At 34.2% G+C, this 17,526-nt stretch overlaps 3 protein-coding genes across 4 annotated transcripts; 1 reads left to right on the top strand and 2 right to left on the bottom strand.

Annotated features, from left to right (window-relative positions):
• Window positions 1-1,303: 1,303 nt before the first annotated feature.
• Window positions 1,304-4,419, bottom strand: LOC115719677 (amidase 1). Of its 2 annotated transcripts, none has more exons than XM_030648807.2 (9): window positions 4,046-4,419; window positions 3,673-3,825; window positions 3,425-3,549; window positions 3,208-3,333; window positions 2,897-3,079; window positions 2,482-2,632; window positions 2,228-2,396; window positions 1,829-1,963; window positions 1,304-1,697 (listed from the first exon to the last, which is right to left on the bottom strand). In XM_030648807.2, exons 1-9 carry the CDS (start codon window positions 4,153-4,155, stop codon window positions 1,554-1,556), a joined length of 1,296 nt encoding a protein of 431 aa, XP_030504667.2. In that variant the 5' UTR covers window positions 4,156-4,419; the 3' UTR covers window positions 1,304-1,553. The 2 variants fall into 2 exon arrangements, with proteins under 2 accessions (XP_030504667.2, XP_060966844.1); XM_061110861.1 differs by having other exon boundaries at window positions 3,673-3,828; window positions 4,046-4,344.
• Window positions 4,420-4,652: 233 nt separating this feature from the next.
• LOC115719678 (uncharacterized) lies at window positions 4,653-6,455 on the bottom strand. The gene is made up of 7 exons (XM_030648808.2): window positions 6,138-6,455; window positions 5,969-6,063; window positions 5,731-5,810; window positions 5,592-5,647; window positions 5,375-5,487; window positions 5,203-5,264; window positions 4,653-5,086 (listed from the first exon to the last, which is right to left on the bottom strand). Exons 1-7 carry the CDS (start codon window positions 6,301-6,303, stop codon window positions 4,789-4,791), a joined length of 870 nt encoding a protein of 289 aa, XP_030504668.1. The 5' UTR covers window positions 6,304-6,455; the 3' UTR covers window positions 4,653-4,788.
• An 8,650-nt stretch (window positions 6,456-15,105) lies between these two features.
• On the top strand, window positions 15,106-16,050 carry LOC133035120 (uncharacterized). The gene has a single exon (XM_061110863.1). The coding sequence runs from the start codon at window positions 15,213-15,215 to the stop codon at window positions 15,744-15,746; it is 534 nt and encodes a 177-aa protein (XP_060966846.1). The 5' UTR covers window positions 15,106-15,212; the 3' UTR covers window positions 15,747-16,050.
• The last annotated feature ends 1,476 nt before the right edge of the window (window positions 16,051-17,526 follow it).

The raw sequence follows: 17,526 nt of genomic DNA on the forward strand, positions 1-17,526 counted from the left end.
GTACAGCTCCTTAACAACTCGTTTAACTTCTTTCGCTTGTTGCTTGACGGTTTTGCCATACCTTGTAAGGAGACTTTATCTTGCTATTGGCAAAATTATATTCCACATGTACTTTATCTTGACTTACGTGAACATACCATATCAGTGGACAAATTTGAGATAACAGATATGATATATAAACTTGATGGATAAAATGTAGATGGACAATATGAGATATGAAATGGTCTTATCTATAAAAAAAAAAAAAAAAACAAAAATAGCCATTAGAAATATAGTCGTTGTAAATATAACCGTTAAAAATATAGTTGTGAATATAGCAATTGTAAATGTAGACGAGCCGTTAAAAATATAACTGTTGTAAATATAGTTGTTACAAATATTAATTTTGAAGTAATATAATTAATTGATAAACTAATTTATATTTGATATTATAAATTTTAAATAAAATATTAAATTATAAATGTAAGCTAAAGTAGAGTGGTTGAAGTGAGATGAAAAAATATGATTCTCTAATTAAAATAGCTAAAGAGTAACTAAAATTAGAGAGCATAATTGGATATGCTTACATTACTTTTTAGGGTAAATACCATTTTGGACCCTCTGTTTTACAAAAGTTACCAATTGGACCCTGTGTTTTGTTAAATGACAAAATGGACCCTGTATTTTCTAAAATAGTACAAATAGGACCCTGAATTAATTTTTTGTCAAAATAAAGTTTAATTATAATCCGATCTAAAAGTGTTATGACAAAACTGTTTACATTTTTTTTGTATCTGTTCGTATTAAGCATTGTCTTCAAGTCAGTTATATTAAAAAAAAGTTGTTAAAAATTAAGCTCAGGGTCTTATTTTTACTATTTTAGAAAATACAGGGTCCATTTTGTCATTTAACAAAACACAGGATCCAATCTGTAGCTTTTGCAAAATACAGGGTCCAAAATGGTATTTACCCTACTTTTTATCATTTTGCATAATAAAATTAATAATCTTTTTAATGAAATTCTTTTTAATGAAAATAATAAATTTTACATCAAGTTTTACAATTATACCTTAGATCACTATTAAAAATTGATACAAATACATCACAAAATTATTCTTGGCCAAATTCAACACAATTTTTAAAACCTTCCATTCAAGATGGTCTAGCAATTCGTTATAACCCAATGCAAATTTCATTTCATATGTTGGTGTGCTTGACAAACTAGTTTTTTGCCACTATTTTTTAGATATATTTCTTAAAGTACAAATTTTTGGAGGCAAAATAGTATATAATTCAGCAAAAAAAAAAAAAAAAAATTGGGGTATTTACTATAACTACTCCAATTATTTTCATTCAAATAAATTACTTTGACAAAGCAGTCATTTGAGGAACTGCAGCTATATATTCATGGTATTAGTCATAGTTAAAGACTTGGACTGATATAAAGTTCAAAAAGAGGAAAATAATAGTAGTAATATAATAGTAGTAGTATGTTGACCTACAATTGTACTAATGTGGTGGCCAGGACCACAGGTGTCCCTAACATTTTTCAGAAAAGAAAGCAGAGACAGGTTTCATTCGGTTGACAATCCAATTTGTTCTCTGAGAGTTTGGTAAATGGTCTCAACAAGATTGAGTAGGAACCCATCTGAGCCATGCTTTGCCAATAAGGAAACTGACACAGGAAGGCTATCATACTTCCCAAGTGGTATGCTCACCTATATTAGGTACAGAAATGAATTCCCATGAAATTCCATGATTGGGATTGGGAAAAAGTTGTTAAGTGTTTAACATGTTAGACATTTGATTACTTGAAGAGAAAGTAACAAGAAAAAGTGAGAAAGAAAACCTGGCATAACCCGGATACTCCAGCTATGGATAGCAAGCTAAACGCTCTTGCACGAAACACTTCAAGAGTGCTTGCAGGTGTCTGTAGTTTTGGTGGTGGTCCGGGAAGTGTAGGAATGGCAAGGACACCAAAATCCTGGTGGTAATCCAAATCAGATAAATTAGATTCATGGCCAATGGCCTTGGTAGAAAGGTCTGTTTATTCCATATTATTGGTCAAAATAAATTACAAGATCAATGCTACTTAATTTTCTAAGCATAAGATTGTCAAAAATAAGTTCAGGAGTGAGATTGTTGTTCTTTTTTTTTTTTTGCTGAATTCAGGAGTGAGATTGTTAGTGTTCCAAAGTGTACACGCAGAGCTCTGGCTTATTTTAAAGCTGAGAGAGAAAGAGAGTACCCCAAGAAGTTCAGTAAGAGCTGCACGTATTTCGGTCTTCACAGAGACACAGGCATCGATGTTTTCATCTGTTGCCTCAAGAGCTTCACATACACGTTCTGATATCCCAGGACCTAAATCAGGCTTGACAGCTTTGACCCATTCACCATGGTTGCTCTTGAATTCATACCTAAATAGACAAGATTTTGCTTAGAAAAGTACTGAAGTTAAAAGTAATCACTAAAGTCAATGGAATCCAGTATAACAATCTACACCTTTGAAGCAAACGCATTGCGCTTGATAAGGCCGCCAAAGATGGAATGTTGTACTCTTGTTCTTCTACATTTACTTTACTAACAAAACTTTTCAAGCTCGGAACATTTTCCATGACATAGTTCCCAAGGTTAGCATATTTTAAGAGATGGCCTGCGTTGGTAAATGTAAATGACATCTCACTCTAAGAAAGTTTTTAGATAAAGAATATCCATACCTATATCACCTTTCTAATGACCCAACCTTAATACCTTATCATAGCATATAATTTCCATTTTACATATAAACAAACCTATTGTTTCTCTAACTATGTTAGCCACTCTAAACAGCTGAGTTGTATAAGCAGAAAGTAGAGGGATTAAATAGACTTGTCAATATCGACGACAAACAAAACTGAAATTGCATCTGATAACTTACCCCCAAATAACTTTTCTACTGATTTAGCTAGACCTTCTACGATTAGATTGCCTGGAGTAGTTGAAAGCTGGAAACAGTCTTCTGCAATGATCAACTGAGAGGGTCTGATAGGATCTACTTGTGGCAATTGCAGTAGTACACGTCCAACTCTATTCAAAAGCTCATGATCCCTAGCAAACCATCCTAAACCAGAAGTTGTGTCATAAATAGCTCAAAGAATTGTTCATTTTCATTGCATATGAAAAATAAAGAAATCATCCAGACTGGGTTGTACATTGCAGGTAAAATTAGAGCATAGTTTAGTTCCTTACCAACTGTATCAAAACTTTGTGCCATAGGGATAACCCCAGAAGTAGAAATGATATCATGAGAAGGTCTAAACCCAAAAATTCCACAATAAGATGCAGGGACTCTTACACTTCCTCCGGTATCAGTTCCTGTGATTTAGATAAATTTTGATCCAAATATATACTATTAAAAAATCCTATATTAATCAAGAAAAATAGTTAGTAGGAAAGAATAATCCACCTAAGGAGAAGTCTACAAGGCCTGCACCAACTGCAACAGCAGATCCACTAGAAGATCCTCCAGGCACTCTATCCGGTGCACTTGGATTTCTTGGAGTTCCATAATGCTTGTTTTCTCCATTTATACTGCCAAAATATATGAGCATGACATTGTGTGAAACAATATACCACAGCAATGTTCTACACTTCAACATAACAATATACTAACCTCACAAAACAAAATAATAAATAAATAAACAATATACTAACCTGTATGCCATTTCATCCATGACAGTTTTACCAACACATTTGGCTCCAGCTCGTAAGATAGCCAAAACTGCTGGAGCTGTTGAAGTGGCAGGTGAGTGAGTCCTTGCCCAATCAGGATTTCCAAATCCAGTTACAAATCCATCAATATCAAATCTGCTTTCAAGCTCCAAGTTGAAGAATCAAACAATAAGAATTACGCAGCCAAAAGCCCATTTGAAAATAGATACATACTACACATATAAATCCCTTCAGAGTCAAAAGAATGCAGATGAAACTGAAACCCAGTACAGCAGTACTTGAATTTTATGTACACAACCGTACACATCATCAGATTAGACAAAAACGTAAGAACTACTAGTAGTGAGGGACTCACATGTCTTTGACAGCAAAAGTGAGGGCATGGAGGGGAAGTTGAATATCTGAAGAGGCTGGTTGCAGAATAATTTTTTCCATGAAAGCTCCATTATCGGAGTCTGTAGCCATGTCTATCACTGCCACCGGAGTAAAAGCTTATCAACACGTGAACCTGAAAGCTATACGGACTTTGCTTTGACTAACCGAGAGCTTCATAAAGCTGATGAATAACATCAGCCATTATATATAATCTATTTTAGTCATGGAGTGACAACATTATCCCTTTACTTTACATTAGTGGCCGGTCTGCTTTTATTGGATTAAACCAGAGTTATAAGGGCAAAGCAGGAATATGGATTGTTGGCCTGTTCTTAAATTATTCAGAAAAATTTGTGGTCATTATTTAAGCCTGCATATCTTCAACTTCAATGGTAAAATACAACAGTTCCCATCCACAAGAGAAAAGTCACCAAAAATTTAACCTTGTTGCAATTGCACAATTCCGAGGGTTGAGACACAGTCCAGTGTGACTTAGTCTAAATCAAACACAAAGATCTTATAAAATGCTTCAAGTCATTGAACATTTTATTCTTGTATGCAAATGATGGTTTAAAATCATGTTGATATGATAAGTCAGATCAAAATATGAAATTAAGAAGACAATAAACAAAGACATTGTTACATTGGTAGTAATGTGGGGAAATAAATATCGAATATATGATATTGGAAAAACTTGAATTGCAACATATGCAGATGAAACTTTCAATCTGTTCCATCAGAGTCCTCATCAAAGGTAAACAAATAAGGAATTACAGTTCTCAGTTCACTGGTTTCTCCTTGAGTACTCTCACTAGTTTCCCCCGGGGAACTCCAACCTAGCCGCTGCTTGTAAACAGCATCATAGGCTTCAATATTCAAACCCGAAGCAAGAAACAATTCCACTTCACTAACAAAGAGATCGGTTCGTGCTGCTAGAAAAGGCCTAGCTGCATCAGATATTAATGATCGAAACTCTTCACTTTTGGCTTCTGGCTTGTTTCTTTTTGGTTGTTGTTTGCTCCTACAGAAACCAAGGATTTAAAAAGGTAAAGGCATCGTATCAACATCATCCAATTCTCATTCATGAGAAGCACATATTTTTAACAATTTAAGACACAAATATAAAGCAAATAGTACTTTGTCTGAAATGAATCGATCACTCCACATATGTGGTGTACAACGATGCCAACATCTTCCTCCTACAGCTAAAAAAACGAGCAATTCAGCCATGCTGGCTCATGAAATCCACACGAACTCAAGAAAAAAAAGTTATACATATTATCATCATTTTGCTCACTAACTCAGAGACCTGCATAAGGGTTTGAATTTCCCTTCTCAACCAAGTATGGAGCCAACGGTTTGGATGTAGATACTTGTGTGATTTCCAATAGCTTGACACACTAAAAATATCACTCAAAAGCCCTAATTGAACACAACAAAGTTAGGCACTAGCTAGCTGGAGAATAAATAAAGGGAAACATAGCAAAGAAATCAGTGTAATCAACAGGATGAGTTGAGTCGAATACCTGGTTCGGTGTAATAACACTGTAATCTGTACTTGTGAGCTTTTGATAAGACAAAGCTGAATATAAAAATACATGAATAAGAAAATGAATCTCACAACAGAGATGCAAGACTCAAGAAAAGGAAAACATAGAAACACACCCATATCCAAAATCCTGATTAATGTAAGACTGTTGAAATGAACTTCCGACAAATCCATGTATTATAGAAAAATTTTCCACCTACAAATTACAGAATCCATTAAACCGATCACAGAAAAATGTCTTTAGTCTGTAATCAATGCAAAAATCAAGGAAAATTTTAGTAGTTGAAATTTATTGTCAACTTCTCTACGTTTTTTTTTCGCAAAGTTCTGAAAGTTATGTAGACAAAGGTGAACCTTGCAGAGAGGACACTTTACAGAAGCAAGTTTGAGAGAGTGCTTGCCAGAAACCACTTTAGTCCATTGCATAATGCAGTTGTAACAGAACTTATCTGCAGAATAAGAATTGAAACTATCAATTATTCATTCTATACATATAAATGTAAATAGTTGAATACATACATACGGAAACATTTATCAAGGAATGATTCTTGAATAATGGGTCCGAGGCAGATGGCGCAAGGATTCGATTCCTCCGAAGTCCGAGATTCCCTGATGTTTGTTCTCCTCATATCCTTCTCCATCTCTACCTCCGTTACCGGTCCTGGCCCCGGCTCCGGCTCCGTCTCCATCTCCACCTCCACCTCCACCTCCACCTCCGGCGGCTCTGGTTTCAAGGGAAGAACGACGAAAAGCAAATCGCGGTATACACTTTCTTTGAAAAAAAAAAACTGCGTAGATATATTAAACAAAGAAAATTAAACTTAAGGTCATCGTATAAAATGTTAGGAAATTTTACAATCTACCCTCTTATATACATTGATGCACCTTTGTTTGTTTTAGCAGGCGAAATAATTTCTAGTCAAATTTTTTCTCATAATCATGTACGTTATAGTTATTTAAGACATCCTGCAAAATTTTATGAAATTTGGAAAAGTTTAACACGCCAAAAACTACGTTCAAACAGTGTGTTGCACGCGTGACTATTTTATACGCGTGTAAAATAGACTGTTTGAACATTGTTTTCAATATTGTAAATTATTCCGAATTTCTCAAAATTTTGTAAGTTATCTTAAATAGCTATAACGTACATGAATAAAAAAAAAATAGACTAAAAAATTCTTCTGAATGTCGAAACAAGTCAAGGATGTATCAGTACATCCCTTTTAAGAAAGTGCATTGTAGACTCACCCAAAATGTTATATGTATAGAAGGAATTATTACTAGCGAACACCCATTTAATTATATTATAGGTTTACAAAATTACATAATATAAAAATAAACGAAAATTATAGCTAATAAATAAATTAAAGAGTTGTTTACAATGAAATACATAGATAGGAATACTGCAAATAGAACATGTTCCCTTCAGCGTATTGATAACTGACTCAGAATCACTCTCGATCAACATATAAGAATGCTTCCCGTAGACTGCTGATTCCATAGCTAACAGATAGGCCGCGACTTATAACCGAGTTAGAGAAGTTGAGTACATTGGTAGCTATCCACAACACTGACTCCTTATAGTCCCTAGCCAGAGCCACCACACACATTGAATCACAAACAACTTTAACATTACAATTGATTTTTACCAATTTTCTGGGGGGAGACCAAATAGGAGACTCAACCGTCATTGGCGCAGGAAAAAGGCAAGAACCATAATCTGCGTAACACATAGAAATATAGTCAATGCAATGCTTAATGTTACAAGAAGAATTATTATGAACCTTGTCGTTGCGGGTTTTCCAGATTGTGTCCACCACTATCGAAGCATACAGGAACAACTCTTTGACAACCACTCCTCTAGATTCCAGGCACCATAAGAATTTAACCCAATCCCACACACGGGCTCCCGAGTTCATAACTGGCATCACACCCCAGGTGGAAGACCTCCACATGTGAAACGCAAAGTTACAGTAGAGGGAAAGATGTTTTATAGTTGAGCAATTTGCGGCAAAACCCCCTTATATTTTAATTTTTATACACTTACCCCTTATCTTTTTTTTTTGTGGCAAAACCCCCTTGTGTTTTAATTTTTATACACTTAACCCCCTTATCTTTTTTTTTTTGGTGGCAAAACCCCCTTATGTTTTAATTTTTATACACTTAACCCCCTTATACTTTTTTTTTTTGTGGCAAAACCCCCTTATGTTTATTTTTCTTTGCAAATTTGACACGCCAGTTAAATATTACCGTTAAATATCAACTGGATGACCGCTGTATATGTTGGAATTTATTTTACCAGGATCTTAGATCTACTCACAAGTATGTTCTTTAACACCCTAAATATGAACTTTCTAAAACGATAAATAAACACATATAAAGTTAAGAAAACCTTACATTGATGGCAGCGGAATAATGTCTCCTTCCACTCAGATCTCTAACCCTTGTATCCTTTCTGTCGCAGAGTATTATCAAGATCTGAGCCCGAATGTCCTTCTCTTTGTGTGTGATCCCTCACAGTCTTCCAATCTATGATTGAGGTAACACTTGTTGTGTGTGGGCACTACTCTATCACTGAGGGTTTCGAAATTATGAAGAGGAAAAGAGAGAAGGTAGGTTCGGCTATAAAAGAGAGAGGGAAGGCTCAGTTTTTCTGAAAAATTGATTTTTTTTTTTACAAAAGGCATTAAAAGCATGTTATTTGACTGAGCCATCACTTTCTATTTATAGGCAACTACTAGGTTTAGGTTAGTAATTATTTGGCATTAAAATAATGAAAATATCAATTTGAAAAACCATCCCAAGTGGCCGGCCATAGGTGTTAATGGGCCTTACTTGGATTTTGCAGTTTTCACAATTTTTATTTCTATTTTCTCAAAAACACTAATTTTCCAATTTTAACCATTTAAATGCCAAAACTAATTATTTAATAACTAAAATAGATTATTAAATAATATTTTCATTTAATTTAATTATTAATTAGACATATAAAGTCTATTAATAAATAAATAAACCTAGAATCTCTTTTCTTTACAATTTCGCCCCTGCTTAATGAAAATTCACAAATCAGACATAGTCTAACTTTAGAATTATAATTGATTAATCACAAATCAATTATTGAGTCTTACAAGCAGTATAGTCTCAACTAGAATGGGGACCATGGATCTATATGCTGAGCTTCCAATAAGTGAACCGAATTTACTAAGTAAATCCCTACTTATTAATTCTTCGTTGAATCCACTCTTAGAACTTAGAATTGCACTCTCAGACTTATATAGAGCATATTATATGTTCCACGATATAGATATGCTATCTCATTTAACCATTGTTATAATCTTATTGTGATCAAAGATCCTCTATATAGATGATTTACATCGAGATGGGATAATTTTACCGTTCTCACCCCTCAACGTATTTTGCCCCTTAAAACACTTAGCTACCTGTAAATGATGTTTAGTGATCTAAGAATTAGTCACTTAAACAAGAGCTCATCCATTTACTTCTATTTAGCTAAGCTCGAAGGGAATCATCACTTAACTGTTGGGTTTTATGCCCTAAATAAAACTCTATTTCAATGTAATCCAGATTATTCAATATTAATAAAGTAACAAAAGTATTTTTCATTCATTTGTGTATGTTTTGGTTCATTTAATCAATTGTTTGTCTATTTGATTTATAAATTCATCCAAACCCCTTTTCACATACTTGATCATGTTTATTGTGTTGTCAACACAGTGGAAAGTAAACATGACTATGTGAATAAAGTATTCCTAGATTTATCAGAACACTGGGTTTTACTGATATGACAATCTACAACAGAGTTTACTTGCATTTGGAGAAATGTTATGTTCTTTCCAGAACATAGGTTAAAGTAAAGCTCAGGTTGGATGCATGGAGTATGCATTGGAATGGACCGATATTGAACTTTGAAATAGATTTTTGAAACTTACCGTAAATATCTATTCAATTCAATATCATAAGTTGATCCTAGATCACATGATCGAAATCCTGATATGGTTAGGCTCAATTTCAAGAGTGTTATTCGTGTTCTTTGATTTGTTAGTTAAGCCTAATTTTTGGTCAGGGCAATACATACATTTTGGGAACACGGTAGTGCGATTGAGTGGGAGCGCTAACATAAATATGGAATCTATAGCTTCTATCTGGCGAGTAGTAAGCAAAGGGTGATTTCCTTCGAGCTTAACCAAACGAGATAAATGATTGAGTACTCATTTCACTTAGTTGAAATATCATTTCCACAGGGTTAAGTGTTTTAAGGATAAAATACATTGTAGGGTGTTACAGTAATTTAGTCCCTTTACAGTGTAAATCATCCATATAGAGGATCATTGATCACATTAGGATTATAACAATGGATAACTAATGATGTGTCTATATGGTGGAACATATAGAGCATTCTATATACTGAGAGTGCAATTCTGAGTTCTATGTGTGGATTCAACGAAGAATTAATAAGTCAGTGAATTTAAGTGGTAAATTCTAGATCTGCTTATTGGAAGCTCGGATATATAGACCCATGGTCCCCCCACTAGTTGAGATAATATTACCTGTAAGACTCATTTAATTGATTTTAATTAATCAATTAAAATTCTCAAGATAGACTGTGTCTATTTGAGAATTTATCACTTATTAAGGACAAAACAGTAAATAGAGATTTTGAAGGGCATATTTATTAATTAGGAAACTTTAATTAGTTTCATTATTAATAAAATAAATGACAATATATTATTTGATAATTAATTTTAATTATTAAATAATTAGATTTGACATTTATGTGGTTGAACAAAGGAATTGGCAGTTTTTGACAAAACAGGAAACTATCAGTATAGGAAAAGGAAAGTTGGAAAAGTGGCAAGCCTTGTTTCCACAATGCCTAGGCCGGCCACTCAAGTTCCCTTTTCCCTTTGATTTTTTCAATATTAAATGTCAATTAATTAAATCATAGCCCTGGGTGGTCTTCTATAAATAGAAGGCAAAGGCTTCAGTATTAAAAACAACTGATACACAACATTATTCTGACAGAATTTTCTCTCTGAAAATTCTCTTTGAGCCGCCACCCTCTCTCTCTCTATTCCTTCACTGTTTCGAAATCTATAAGTGCTAGAGTAGTGCCCACACACATCAAGTAATACCTCAATCATAGTGAGGAAGGCTGTGTAGAATTCAGAAACAACAAAGAAGGACTATCGGGCTCAGATCTTGATTATACTCTGCTACAGAAAGGAATCAAGGGTTAGAGATCTGAGTGGGAGGAGACATATATTCCGCTGCACCCAATGTAAGATTTCTGATACTCTTATGTGTTTAATTTTCTATCGTTTTAGAAGTTCATATTTAGGTTGTTAAATCAACATACTTGTGAGTAGATCTAAGTTCCTGGTAAAATAACTTCCAACAACTGGCACCAGAGCCATGGTAATTGATTTGCTTGCAAGAAATTTGGACTTAAAACGATTTGCTTGTGTTTTGGATGGTATCATGTTGCTTTGTGTGTCATATTGATGTTTGATTGTTGTTTGTGAATTCTGGGAAAAATAGTTATTTTTCTATCTCTGTAATTATTTTTGTTGGATAGTTTGGAAAATTTTAAGCAATTTACTTTTTTACAGAACTCGATTTCGATTTAATTTGAATTAGTTATGAATTTTTGAAAATTAGAAAAATCGAGGTGATGAGCACCCTCATCACGCGCGCGGAATGGCTGCAAGCAGCCTTCCTGCGCCGTGATTCCTCGGCGTGCACCCCAGATACGCGCGCGGATGAGCATGCATGGCATGCCATCCGTACAGTTCATCATTTTTTTTTTCAATTTTTTCGATTTTTCATGCTATTTCATGGAATTAAATTCCGATTTTTTTGTGTAGTTTTGTATGTTGATTTTTGTTTTTCAAATTTCAAATCTAATTATCAGAAATAAATTAATTTTATTTTTTAAAATTAATTTTAGATATTAGTGTAATTTGATTTTGAAAATAGGAAAAATTAAATTTTTGCTTACTTTTTTTTCTTATTTCCTTTAAAATTTAATTATTTTTTTTTTAAGGTCAGATATTAATGTATTTTTGGTAACTTGACCTTAATTAGAATAAGATCAAAATAATCATGATAATTTTAAAAGAGAAAATAAGGTATTTTTGTTAACTTTTAAATTTTGTTATTTTTAATTAAATTAAATTGTAAAACAAGAAATGGGTATGTATTTACCATTTTCTATTTTATTATTTGATTTATTAAATAACATGAAATTTAAAAGGAAAGTTAGCAATTTAATTTTGAAATGACATTTAGGTTACCCAAAACCTAATTTTTCAAAATGGTAGGTTTAATTTTAATTTTTATTTTTCGAAATACATGTTTAAAATTAAATAAATCCTACATTCAACTATCCAAATCTAACCTTGTTGCAGGAGTATGTGTTTTAGATTGTTTGTAAGTTTTCTAAAACCTATTATTGCTTGATCTAAATTGCCTTGGTTAACTTGATGATAGATCCAATGATCTAATTTTAACCAATGGTTCAATTGATGATAGATCAAGTAAATAATTTGTAACAGGTAATTTTTACAAACTTCTTTCATCTGTGTATGACCTAGTAACATGATAGGATCCATCCAAATGTGTATGCCTGTGTGAGCCTATATGTTTAATTTCTGTTATAGATACATATAGGTTGTTGTTGCTAAATAAAATATCATAACTGATAGATTTTATTTAGGCTCATTTAGTAGTGAGCCTATTCAATTAATAACAGTTGTTCTTTTAAGGTTAAATTCCTCTCTTTTGGGCCTTGTGTGAGAGTTGGGAGCCTTAGAAGTGGGTACGACATACTGGACCCAACCCCCCCTCACATGAACAACCCCAATTGTGAAGGCCCATTTGCCTGATTTGGATAACTGTGCTAGGTTAATTATATTAGTTTGACCTAATAAAAAATTGATTAGCAACATAATTAATTTCATTCTTCCTTGAAATTAATTTAAGAAAAACATAGTTTGAATAGTTATATTCTGGAAAACTATATGTATTTTTCTTGTATTCAATTAAATATGCAATTATAACCATATAAATTCTTTCTGAATCTTAATTTTATGATTTCATTAAATATTCCTATTTAAGTTGAGATTCAGTTAAATCTATCAAATCAACTTAGATTTGAATATTTTTGAATTTCCTATTATAAATTAAGTTGAGGAATTTTAGGAATTGGTTATTAAGATTCTTTAGATATTTTTTAAGTTGATATTTTATAAATATGGGAACTTAAAATGGAATATCTTCTAAATTAAGTGGTTACTACTTAATTGGTAATATTTAATTAAGTCATTGATTGAAGAATATTTAAGTTGGGTATTTAGATTTTTCTAAACAACTTAAATAAGATATTTTTCAAAATTATTCCATTTTTGAAATTTAATTAAAGTTTTTACTTTAATTTGTAATATTTCATTATTGAGATGTGGAATATAAATGATTAAACAAAATACATATTTTTTTTAAAATAATGAGCTTTAATCAAGAGAAATTCGATCTCCATTGTTGGTTTTACATAGCTATTGTTTTAGTGAGTAATCCTCCCTAATGGAGGAACGTTCATTAGCAAGTTAGCACCGTTTAATCTCGAAAGATAAGTATTCTTATAAGTTTTTTATATGGTTTATGACCACCCTAATGGTGGCGACTGTATAAGACTTACAAGAGTGCGAAACAATGGTAGAAGCTCATAAGATAGAATTGCCTTGACTCTCGCCTAAACGGGACAACGCTGAATTCCAATCTTGATCGAATAAAAGGTTGCTAGAATGTTTGACATTTTAGATGAATTGACAACTCTATTCAATGGATGATGCTTTGACTCTCGCCTAAACGGGACACTGTATCAGTTCGTTGAAAACCTTGGAAAATAAACTATGTTAGATTTAGTATTTTTATAACATATGTGATTATTTGTTTTCTGAACCTGTGTATGAATTTATAGAACCAAAACCTTACTTCTGTTTATTGATATGTTGTAGTGCCAATATGAATAACCCTCATCCCGATCCACTCCTAGTTAGTATCTTTGCAAAAGAACTCAATAGTGTGAAAATGCATCCTGGTAGTTGCATTAACTCGCACCTATTGTTGATGAATCTGAAATTCCAAAAGGCAAATCTACTAGGAATTGATTTATCAAGGGAACAATGGGTAAGACTCATACTTAATAGTCTTCCTCAGGAGTATGATAGTTTTGTTCTATATTACTTATTGAACAATCCTCACTCCTCCGACATGGACAAACTCGAGACTGAGTTAAGGGCCCATGAGCGGAATCTGATTGCAATGGGACCTCCTGGTATTGCAAACTTTAATCAGAGGAAGAAGATTAAGCATGAGGGCTCTAACAAAGCTGCTTCTTCAAGTACAATTATCAGACATCATGTTCTATGTGCGAATTGTAATGGAAAGGGACATAAAGAAGAACAATGTCCCAGGCTTCTAGCCAATTCAAACGAAGGTGATGCTTTTGTATTTGAATCATGTGTTTTAGAGAACAACAAATCCACATGGATTGTTGATTCTGGATCTACTAACTATGTATGTTCTTCATTGCAGTTGCTTGAAACTTGGGAGAATCTTCACCCAGATGAGTTAAAGCTTAAGGTTGGAAATGGCGAGTTGGTATCAGTTAAAGCAAGAGGAACAGCCCGAATCAAGTTTAATTCTAAGAAGTTTTTACTTTTAGAGAATGTTTTATATATTCCTAATTTTAGTAGAAACTTGATTAGCGTTTCATGTTTACAAACACAATTTTATATATTGAATTTTTCGAGTTCAAATTGTTCAATTTCTCGTAATGGATTTCATATATGTGTTGCAAACATGGAACAAGGGCTTTATGTTTTAAGGCGTGATACTCAAATCTCACTAAATACTGAACTTTTCAATGTAGCTAAACCTAGAAGCCTTAAGAGAAAAGAGATTGATAATGATGATCAAACTTATCTATGGCATTTACGTTTAGGTCATATAGGCTTTGATAGACTCAATAGGCTAACCAAAGATGGTCCATTGAAAAATGTCGTCTTAGGAGAACTGCCAGTTTGCGAGTCTTGCCTAGAAGGAAAAATGACCAAACGTTCTTTCTCTGCGAAGGGAGAGCGTGCCAAACAACCCCTAGGGTTAGTGCATACAGATGTTTGCGGACCGCTGAATGTAAAAGCCAGAGGAGGTTATGAGTATTTCGTCATTTTCATTGACGATTTCTCTAGATATAGTTTTCTTTACCTAATGCAAAAGAAATCTGAAACGTTTGAAAAGTTCCAAAAATTTCATGCTTTGGCTCAAAACCAATTAGGTAAAACATTAAAGATCTTGCGAATTGATAGGGGTGGAGAATATATGGATCTGTAGTTCAAAGATCATTTAACTGAAATCGGAATTGAATCCCAATATACTGCCCCAAGCACTCCACAGCAGAATGGAGTTGCAGAAAGAAGAAATTGCACTCTCTTGGAAATGGTTAGGTCTATGCTGAGTTATTCAACTCTGTCTACGTCCTTCTGGGGATATGCTATTCAAATGGCAAACGAAATTTTAAATGTTGTACCATCTAAAGCAGTCCCTAAGACACCCGTCGAATTATGGAATGGTCGTACACCTAGTTTACGCCATTATAGGATTTGGGGGGTGCCCTGCTCACGTCTTGAGAAAGAAAGAAGGCAAACTGGAATCGCGAACTGAAGTTTGCATGTTTGTCGGAAATTCTAAAGAGACTAGGGGTGGACTATTCTATAGTCACAAGGATAACAAAGTGTTTGTTTCTACAAATGCTACTTTCCTTGAAGATAACTATATGAAAGACAACAAACCGAAAAGTGAAATTGTATTAGAGGAAATGCTCACAGATACTGTTCCTTCAAATGTACCATCCTCTTCTACTCAAGAAGAGGATCATCCCACTCCCTCAGTTGTAGCAACTGAGAAAACTACTACCAAAGCTCCTGTTCAGAAGGTCACCACTCCTCGTCGTAGTGGGAGGGTTTCTACAAAACCATCTCGTTATGGCTTGGATGGTGAAATCAATATGGTCGTTGGTGACGGTATTGATGACGACCCATTAACCTATAAATAGGCAATGGCAAGTCCGCAACGGAAGCGATGGTCAGCCGGCATGGATTCAGAAATGGATTCCATGAAAAAGAACAAAGTCTGGGAATATGTAGAACCACCTGATGATTTTCGTCCAATTGGATGTAAATGGGTCTACAAGAAGAAAAGAGGTGCTGGAGGCGAAGTCGAAACTTTCAAAGCTAGACTGGTCGCCAAGGGTTATACCCAAAGAGAAGGTGTGGACTATGAGGAAACTTTTAGTCCGGTTGCCATGCTCAAATCCATCCGAATTCTTCTCTCCATAGCTGCCGCTTTAGATTATGAAATTTGGCAAATGGATGTCAAGACAGCCTTTGTTAATGGGCTTCTTGAAGAAACCATCTATATGGAGCAACCAGAAGGTTATGTTCTTCCTGGGCAGGAGAATAAAGTTTACAAATTAAATAGGTCCATATATGGACTTAAGCAAGCTTCTCGCTCATGGAATAAAAGGTTTGATGAGATCATCAAAACCTACGGCTTTCATCAGAATGAAGATGAACCTTGTGTTTACCAGCTCAAGGAAAACCAAGTAGTAGTATTCCTGGTCCTTTATGTTGATGACATTTTGATCATTGGCAACAATGTCAAGAAAATGACTCACATCAAGGAATGGCTTGACACTCAATTCGACATGAAAGACTTGGGTGAGGCAGCCTATGTTCTCGGTATTCAGATTATCAGAAACCGGAAGAACAGATTCCTTGCTCTCTCTCAAACAGCTTACATTGACAAAGTTCTAGAGAGATTTTCCATGACCAATACCAATGGGGCAAATATGCCCTCTAGACATGGTATCCGACTATCTAAGGAACAGTGTCCTACTGATCCTCAAGAGATAGAAGACATGGCGAAAATTCCTTATGCTTCTGCAGTTGGAAGTCTAATGTATGCTATGCTATGCACTAGACCTGACATCTGCTATGCAGTTGGAATCATGAGCAGGTATCAGTCAAATCCAGGACGAGTACATTGGAATGCTGTTAAGTATATTTTGAAATACTTAAAGAGTACAAGAGATTATGTATTAGTCTACAAGGGTGGTGCTTTAAATCCCTTAGGCTATACAGACTCAGATTTCCAGGGATGTCTTGAAGACAGGAAATCTACATATGGGATGGTGTTTACTCTTGGGGGTGGAGCAGTGGTTTGGAGAAGTGCTAAACAAACTACGATTTCGGATTCTACTATGGACGCAGAATACATAGCTGCGGCTGAAGCAGCTAAAGAGGTTGTCTGGCTTAGGAAGTTCTTCACCAGTCTTGGTGTAGTTCCTGGAATGGAAAAGCCTCTAGTCCTGCTTTGTGATAACAATGGAGCTATAGCCAACAGTAAGGAACCTCGGAGCCACAAGAGAAGTAAGCATATAGAAAGAATGAAATTAATTATGTTGCTAATCAAACTATGTTTTTCTTAAATTAATTTCAAGGAAGAATGAAATTAATTATGTTGCTAATCAATTTTTTATTAGGTCAAACTAATATAATTAACCTAGCACAGTTATCCAAATCAGGCAAATGGGCCTTCACAATTGGGGTTGTTCATGTGAGGGGGGGCTGGGTCCAGTATGTCGCACCCACTTCTAAGGCTCCCAACTCTCACACAAGGCCCAAAAGAGAGGAATTTAACCTTAAAATGAATAACTGTTATTAATTGAATAGGCTCACCACTAAATGAGCCTAAATAAAATCTATCAGTTATGATATTTTATTTAGCAGCAACCACCTATATGTATCTATAATAGAAATTAAACATATAGGCTC

Source organism: Cannabis sativa, chromosome 2 (assembly GCF_029168945.1).
Source record: "Cannabis sativa cultivar Pink pepper isolate KNU-18-1 chromosome 2, ASM2916894v1, whole genome shotgun sequence".
In the NCBI taxonomy this organism is placed as follows: Eukaryota; Viridiplantae; Streptophyta; class Magnoliopsida; order Rosales; family Cannabaceae; genus Cannabis; species Cannabis sativa.